Source organism: Arabidopsis lyrata (assembly GCF_000004255.2).
Source record: "Arabidopsis lyrata subsp. lyrata unplaced genomic scaffold ARALYscaffold_6, whole genome shotgun sequence".
Classification (NCBI taxonomy): domain Eukaryota; kingdom Viridiplantae; phylum Streptophyta; class Magnoliopsida; order Brassicales; family Brassicaceae; genus Arabidopsis; species Arabidopsis lyrata.
The window spans coordinates 10,976,619-10,985,063 of NW_003302550.1; the positions used below are offsets into that span (position 1 = coordinate 10,976,619).

Genomic DNA, 8,445 nt, shown 5'->3' on the forward strand with positions numbered 1-8,445 from the left:
TTTTTGAATAGGATCTACAAGTAATTTGAGACGGCTATATATAGTGTCTGATATACTTTCGTCTCTACCAGTTAATATGGGTCCGTTCAATCACGGGTACTCATCCATGTAATACCACACTTCAGTAATTTCAGTCGATAATATTTTTGTTTATTTTTAGCGTGTGCATTATATATGTTTCCATATGTACCCAATTTTGACATATACTTATGATTACATAAATCTTTACGCGTCAAACTTTATGTATATTCGTATGATTTGCACTTTTACTGTGGGGACAAATGACAGTAGAGCAAGTTGATCGAGACCATGCCTACAATACAAAGATTAGCATTAAAAAAACAATAACTAGTAGTACTGTTGTATATGTCGGGCGGGTCTATCATGGTCTCCAGTAAGTAAAATATATATCCATTTAATACTCATGAAGTAGTGGTCGATATAAAATCCAAAGATTCTGAATAAGAAAGTGGGTATTGAGGAAAGTTATGACTTATGAGAACGAGAAGGTGGCAGTCTTACCTAAAATGGATAAGGCCATTAAAAGATTCGAGCCTACGAATACGAAGGATATATATATGAATGTATAAGTGTGTTATATATAACAATTTATTAATATAAGAAAAAACTGTGATTGATTGATTCTTCTCTTGCGTTACCTTTTTTTGTTTTTGTTTTGCAATGACTACTTAACACACACTTATGAGAAATATGTGAATATAAATGTAGGTCGGCATACATATATATCAATGCACAAATCTTTTAGGAGAAAAATGTCAAAGAAAAATATGGATTTTTAAATTTGGTTGAAAAAAACATCAACTTCCGTTTGTACGTGTTAAATCATAATTTTTTTGTTTTGACTTTTTATTTAAATCACAAACTTTCGTTGCTCTTGATTTTATTTCCTCTCTCTTAAGGGTATGAATTATGAGTTCACTTCACATCACATGATGTCGTTAGTTTCTAGCAAACTATAGTTGAGATCGTAGTGGAAATACTCAAACTATGATCTTTCAATTGGAGATGAAACTTTCAAACACTAGATCACCATAAATTAAATATGAGTTGATTGCTGTTATTTTTAAAATCTCGACCGTAAAAGATTGTTGTAGTCTTAACTATGTAACAGAACATTCCACACTACACCCAACTAAGTACTGTATTAAATTGATAATAATTCACCTAAACATTTGTTTCTGCTCCGAGAAAATACACTTAAAATTCGAGTTTCAACTCAATTCAAAATTTTTATTATTTTCAAATATTTTTAGTTCGGTAAAGAATTTTTTTTCCAGTTTTTCAGATCTAAAAGCATTAAAGTACAAAATTTTATAAAAAAATTTATTTATTTATTTTGGTTAAAATGCTTCTAAACCGCGGCCACCGATGAAGAAAGATGATATAGCCTCCGCCGATGTCTTTACACTTTGTTTCTATTTCTACTTGTACTACATGCATGTAATTCTGCCTAAGCCTATTAAGGCCCGTTAATGGGCCATAGCCCATAACAAGCAAGAACCCTAATTTTCGTCATCTTCGTCAAACTTGCCCAGAAACCATTTTACAATCTAGATCAGGTATGCAAATTCTGATGATTCACTCGAGAATTTCTAATCAATCGAAATCGTGTGTACCAGTCACGCGTATATACACTCCCAATTAAATCGCAAGCTTCGTGTCTCCATTGTGATAAAGTTGATGTTTTTGCATAGCTTATCTGATTAAATCGATGGCTGTAAGTTTGCAGCTTTTTTCCTCATACACAACTCTGTTTTTGTTTTGTGTACTGGGTTATACGAAAGTGTTGATTTTTACTGCTTTAAATTCGAATGCAGCTTTTCATTTCTTGTGGGGAAGTTTCATCTTCTCAATTCACTCTACTTCGTTTACTCAACCAAAGCCTTGATTTTGTTAGTGACAATGTCTCTAGAATCTTAGCTCCTATAGTCACCAACCTAAGGTACATTGATTTGATTCATTTTATTGGTTTCCTTGACCATCTAATCTGTTTGCTGATGATTCTCTGCTTTATGAATTTGTTAGGGACTTTGAAATGCGTCTTTCTTGTATTGAACGTCCTTCATCTATTTCTGGCAAGCATTCTCATTTGTGCACTGAGAAATGGTTTTCTGATCAAAAAGATCAAAAGAGAGACCCGGAAGCTATTTTCAATGTGCTTGATTATATCTTGAAAAGCAGCTTGGATCGCCTGGCTTCGTTGAGGTTTGTGTTTTCCCCAGTAGCTTCAGGTAGTTATATTTGCAAACTGCTTCTGATGAAAGTCCACAACTTGCTTCTTTTGTAGGGAGAGTGTATGTCAGACAAAGAATTTTGAGTACGATGATTCGTTATCTATTCACTCGTCTATAATGAGGGATCTTTGTTTACAAGGGAAGATGGACGCTGCTCTCTGGCTACGGGAAAAAATGTTACGTAGTGGATTTATCCCAGGTTTGATCATGCACAATCATCTTTTAAATGGGTTGTGTAAATTAGGTTATATCGAGAAGGCGGATGGACTTGTTAGAGAGATGAGGGAAATGGGTCCTTCGCCCAATTGTGTCTCTTATAACACCTTAATCAAGGGTCTGTGCAGTGTTAACAATGTAGATAAAGCTCTGTATCTCTTCAGTACTCTGAATAAATATGGTATTAAGCCAAATAGAGTGACTTGCAACATAATTGTGCATGCACTTTGCCAGAAAGGTGTTATAGGAAACAACAACACGAAGCTTCTTGAAGAGATCTTAGATAGTAGCCAGGTGAACGCACCCTTGGATATAGTCACCTGTACCATTCTGATGGATAGTTGTTTTAAGAATGGAAATGTTGTTCAAGCCCTTGAGGTTTGGAAGGAGATGTCACAGAAAAATGTCCCTACTGATTCGGTTGTGTACAATGTCATTATTCGTGGGTTGTGTTCGAGTGGAAACATGGTTGCTGCTTATGGGTTCATGTGTGACATGGTAAAGAGAGGAGTAAATCCTGATGTTTTCACTTACAACACTCTCATAAGCGCATTGTGCAAAGCGGGAAAGTTTGATGTGGCATGTGATCTCCATGGTACCATGCAAAATGTTGGTGTTGCTCCTGATCAGATTTCATACAAAGTTATTATTCAAGGTCTATGTATACAGGGAGATGTGGACAGGGCGAACGAGTTCCTTCAAAGCATGCTAAAAAGGTCTCTGCTTCCAGAGGTTCTGCTATGGAACGTGGTTATTGATGGTTATGGAAGATATGGTGATACTAGCTGTGCTTTATCTGTTCTAAATCTAATGCTTTCTTACGGTGTTAAACCAAATGTTTACACAAACAATGCTTTGATTCATGGGTATGTGAAAGGGGGAAGATTAATTGATGCATGGTGGGTCAAAAATGAAATGCGATCTACCAAAATCCACCCAGATACAACCACCTATAATCTGCTAGTAGGTGCTGCTTGTACACTGGGTCACTTGCGGTTGGCATTTCAGTTGTATGATGAAATGCTGAAAAGGGGATGTCAACCTGATATCATTACTTATACTGAGCTGGTTAGAGGGCTCTGTTGGAAGGGTCGATTGAAGGAGGCTGAAAGCCTTTTGTCGAGAATGCAAGTATCTGGTATAACAATGGATCATGTTCCATTTTTGATACTAGTAAAGAAATATACCAGATTGCAGCGACCAGATGAGGCGTATTTAGTTTACAAAAAGTGGTTAGTGACGAGGAACGGAGGAGTTTCTTGTCCAAGTATCCTAAATCACAAGCCTACCTGAGAGCAGTAATGCGCTGGTTTAATCAAGAAACAGAGCAAGTTTATCCTTCCCGAAATGCCTATTGCCTCTCCGGTAGTTGTTTTATGGACATCTGAGCTAAGTTCAGTTTCTTTTGAAAACATAGAAAACCCGATATGAGGAACGACAGAACCTGTTTCCAGATATCAATCTTGGTGAAGTCGCAAGAAATCACTTTGGTACATGCGAGGAAACCTCAGCTGGATGAGGTTTCCTCTTTTCCTTTTCTTGGGAATCAATCGATATGTTTTCTTCACATCTCTCACAAACTATAGTTACATTCAGGTATTGATGGATGGTTTGGCTGTTTGGGGCGTGCACAGGGCTGTTTCTTCAAAAACTCCCAATATACTTTCTTCTCTGAAACATGAAAAGCCTTTCATTACAATTTGCAAGAAAAATGTGAATATGTTCCTTTACGCATGATTCTTGAGTCAACTATCATCTTGGCTTATAGCATTATAACTTTATATTGGTAGTGTAGCTGTGTAGTTGACAATCTTGCCATGAAGATTGATTCATGTACAACAAGATGCTAACATAAATTTCCATTCTGTTGTCTTCATAGAACAATAATTTCTAAATTTCTGTAAACACTATCCCAAAATTTTAAGATTAAGAAAGAAGCTTTTGTTACAACAATAAGATTACTACCAAGAGAAAGACTGAGTTCAAGAAACATATGCAATGCGTCTAAAAACAGCTCTGAAAGTCTGTCCTCCATTTCTGGCAACTTTCTGTCCTTCCTCAGTAGCACTGCATAGAAGCTCGACAACGGGATCCGTATCAAGCTCTTCTTGTGTAAGTGATTCAAACATCGGATGCTTCTCTAAGCAAGCTTTCATCCACTCTCCAAGCTCTTCCACATCAGTGATTGTGTAAATAATCCCACCAGCTCTAAGAACATAAGCATACTCATCTAACAAATGAGTACTAATCACTCTCCTCCTGTGATTCTTCTCCTTGAAATGTGGATCAGGGAAGAGGAAAAACATCTTCGAAAGCTGTCCTTTCTCAAAATAATTCGGAATGTACTTCATCGAGTTTGTCCTAACAACAGAGATGTTCTCGTACTGTCCCTCCGAGCTCGTTCTCCTTAAAGCTAAGATCCGTTCCTTAACGTATTCCGTCACTTTATCTCTCAACTCCATCCCGATCATTAGAGTATCAGGGAACAGGGTTGCAAGGGAAATTAGCAAACCACCAAACCCGCATCCAATATCCGCAAACTCAACCTTCTTGGATATTTTGTTGTCAGCTTCAACGAATTTGGGAAAGTGAAGTGAAAAATCGACATGAGCCGGAGAAATCGGTATCGGGAAGTGAGAATCACTAAGTGGGTTACTATGAGCTCTGGCTCTGTAGAATCTCTTCCGAGGAAGCCCCGTAGATTTGCTGAAGGTGGTTGGCTTCGTCTCACTATCCATTATCACTAAGCCACACAAAGATAACAATAACAGTGAGTGACAATAACCAAAACATAATCTCACGATTAACAAATGTATATTTTGTTCATCCGAGATCTAATCTAGCTTAAATATTGTAAAAAGAAACAAACTTTGAATAAACTGAGACCAAATCTGCAAAACCCAGTAAATGCCTAAACCTTAAACCCTAACTTTCTAAAGTCTCTGTTCAATGAGAAGATCGAGAGCAAGCATGGCTAAGAGAAAAAATAAAAGCATGGATTCATAGTTACATAATACAATACGAACACAGGAAATAGACTAAGTGCAGTTTTCAAGTGAATTTACCTGATTTCAGTCTCCGCTTGAAATCAAAAATCTCGACCTCTTCGTTCTTCGAAACTAACCTCCGAGAGAAGCAGAGAGAAACAGAGCTTACCTAAGAATTAGGGTTCCTATGTTCTAAATGGACCCAAACCCATAACTTATTATTAATGGGCTTTGTTCTAGCCCATTACATTCGCTGACTGTCCTCTTTCTGCAAGACCAAGAAGAACCCAAGTATTTTGTTGGTAAGTAAGTGGGGGAAACGGCCTATTCCTCCCCAAACTAGGTTGTTTTGGCTAATTCATCCCTAAAATTTTGTCTCGTACCTAAATCCACATGAACTAACATAGAGTTTGAATTTCCCCCTGAACAAAACAAATTCGGACTAAACCCACAAATCGTTAAACGTCGTTATTGTTTTGTTAACGAACATCTGACTAGGATGCCACATCATCGATCTAAACGACTGTGTTTTGAGGAAAAAACGGCATATTCCCCCATAAACTAAGTTGTTTTGGCTAATTCATCCCTGTAATTTTATTTCATGCCTAAACCCACATGAACTAATATAAAATTAGAATTTCCTACATGAACAAAACAAATCCAGACTAAACCCACAAATCGTTAAACGATGTTATTATTCCGTTAATGACCAGCTGCTAAACGATGTTACTGTTCCGTTAATGACCAGCTGACTAGATCTTGTGAATACAAGTGCATAGAGTAGTAGTGAGTTTTTTCCAGTAAGTAGGCGATGCCTTTTCTAGGTCTTCTCTCATGTTTATATAGATACTCTTCCTAGGTTATTCGGTCTGAGGTCCGCATTAACCTCTCCTACATCATAGGTTCATGCCGAGATCCTCACCTGACTTAGTCCTGATTCGGAGCCAGCTCTGCTTCTCTTCACTATGGGTTTATGAGTCTAACGTATCTCCCACTTGTTATTTTTGTTGGTGGATTCGGAGGTGCTGAATCCAGCTCCAACTAAACATGTTCAAGCAAATAATATAATCTGAAATAGAACATAATTCCAAAATGACATTATAATCCGAGAATTAATCCAAAATTTACATCATATTCTGATAATTAATCAAAAATTACATCATAATCCAAGTACACATCTGAAAATTGATCAAAATCCTAGAATTCATACCCTAAAACACCTTTAATCCCAGCAACTGTCTATTCAATTAGGTTCTTCATCCATCAATTTAGTCTAGATTTGTTTTGTGCATGTAGGAAATTCAAAGTTTATGTTAGTTCATGTGGGTTTAGACATGAGATAAAATTACAGGGATGAATTAGCCAAAACAACTTAGTTTATGGGGGAATATGCCGTTTTCCCCTCAAAACACAGTCGCTTAGATCGATGATGTGGCATCCTAGTCAGATGTTCATTAACGGAACAATAACGGCGTTTAACGATTTGTGGGTTTGGTCCGGATTTGTTTTGTTCAGAGAGGAAATTCAAACTCTATGTTAGTTCGTGTGGGTTTAGGCACAAGACAAAGTTTCAGGGATGAATTAGCCAAAGCAATTTAGCACACATAAAAAAAACCTAAAAACAAACCCCCGTTTTCCCGGGATCATCATCGTACATATGATCCAATAACTTTAGTTTTTAGGTTTTTTTTACTATTTCTCCAACCCATTAAAATAATTGAAAACCTATAGAGAATTTTTGAGAAATGTCTATTTGTCCATTATACAAATTTAGAAAAAAATTATATATTTTAAGTGGGATTTGCAAAAATACATGTTTTCCTCTATCCCTTTTCAAAAATGCTCCATTCAGCTGTCCGTTTCTAAAAATACCATTTTTTATGAACAAAATGACTAAATTACCCTTCTTTTAGTGAAAGACATCAAAAATATTGAGGAAAGATAGGAGAATGTGCACACATCAAAATTGAAAATTTGATTTTGACGGGAAACAAATTATTCCCATAATTGCGGGATCGCGTTTTTCTGCCAAAATTTGTGGAATCGCATTTTTACGCAAAAAATTTCGGAATAGTTTTTCCCGCCAAAAATCTGAAATCACATTTTCCCGCAAAACAATGCGGGATCGTATTTTTTCGCCAAAATTCTGGGAACACGATTTCAGCCAAAAATACAAAATGACTTTTTCCCGCCAAAATTGCGGGATCGCGTTTTCCTCAAAAATTCCGGTAAATGATTTCCGCCAAAAATACAAAATTACGTTTTTCCGCTAAAATTGCAAAATAAAATTTTCTCGCCAAAATTTTGAAAAATTACACCTTGTAAAAACCTTTAAAATACCTTGTAAAACCTTATAAATACCTTGTAAAACCTCGCCAAAATTGCGGGATCGCGTTTCCCACCAAAATTGCGGGATCGCGTTTCCCGCCAAAAATTCCGGAAAATGATTTCCGCCAGAAATAAAAAATCACATATTTCCGCCAAAATTTAGAAAAATTACACCTTGTAAAAACCTTAAAAATATTTTGTAAAACCTTATAAATACCTCGTTTTCCCGCCCAAAATTCAGGAAAATGATTTCCGCCAAAAATACAAAATCATGTTTTCCCGCCAAATTTGCAAAATCAAATTTTCCCGCCAAAATTTTGAAAAATTACACCTTGTAAAAACCTTAAAAATACTTTGTAAAATCTTATAAATACTTTGTAAAACCTTTTAAATGCCTTGTAAAACTATAAAAATATCTTATAAATGTCTAGTAAAACCTTATAAATACATTATAAAATTTTATAAATAACTTCTAAAACCTTATAACTTGTAAAACCTTATAAATACCTTTTAAAACCTTGTAAAATAGATTGTAAAACCTTGTAAATATCTTATAAATACCCTGTAAAACCTTATAAATACTTTGTTGTGTATCAGAGATTTCTAAACTCTTACTTCCTCTATTTAATTCTTACATGCTTTTTGTTCAAATTATGATT

The 8,445-nt window shown here is 35.9% G+C and overlaps 2 protein-coding genes across 4 annotated transcripts; one reads left to right on the top strand and one right to left on the bottom strand.

Annotated features, from left to right (window-relative positions):
• The first annotated feature begins 1,534 nt into the window (after positions 1-1,534).
• LOC9308198 (pentatricopeptide repeat-containing protein At5g24830) lies at positions 1,535-4,421 on the top strand. 3 transcript variants are annotated; one of them, XR_002331389.1, is made up of 5 exons: positions 1,535-1,738; positions 1,839-1,963; positions 2,047-2,226; positions 2,309-3,991; positions 4,068-4,421. XR_002331389.1 is itself a non-coding variant. In XM_002872083.2 (4 exons), the coding sequence occupies exons 1-4, from the start codon at positions 1,733-1,735 to the stop codon at positions 3,762-3,764; spliced, it is 1,767 nt and encodes a 588-aa protein (XP_002872129.1). In that variant the 5' UTR covers positions 1,535-1,732; the 3' UTR covers positions 3,765-4,421. The 3 variants fall into 3 exon arrangements, 2 of the variants coding, with proteins under 2 accessions (XP_002872129.1, XP_020878654.1); XM_002872083.2 differs by having other exon boundaries at positions 2,309-4,421; XM_021022995.1 differs by lacking the exon at positions 1,535-1,738 and having other exon boundaries at positions 1,833-1,963; positions 2,309-4,421.
• Positions 4,367-5,646, bottom strand: LOC9308199 (tRNA (guanine-N(7)-)-methyltransferase). The gene is made up of 2 exons (XM_002874180.2): positions 5,537-5,646; positions 4,367-5,214 (listed from the first exon to the last, which is right to left on the bottom strand). The coding sequence occupies exon 2, from the start codon at positions 5,207-5,209 to the stop codon at positions 4,454-4,456; it is 756 nt and encodes a 251-aa protein (XP_002874226.1). The 5' UTR covers positions 5,210-5,214; positions 5,537-5,646; the 3' UTR covers positions 4,367-4,453.
• Positions 5,647-8,445: the final 2,799 nt, after the last annotated feature.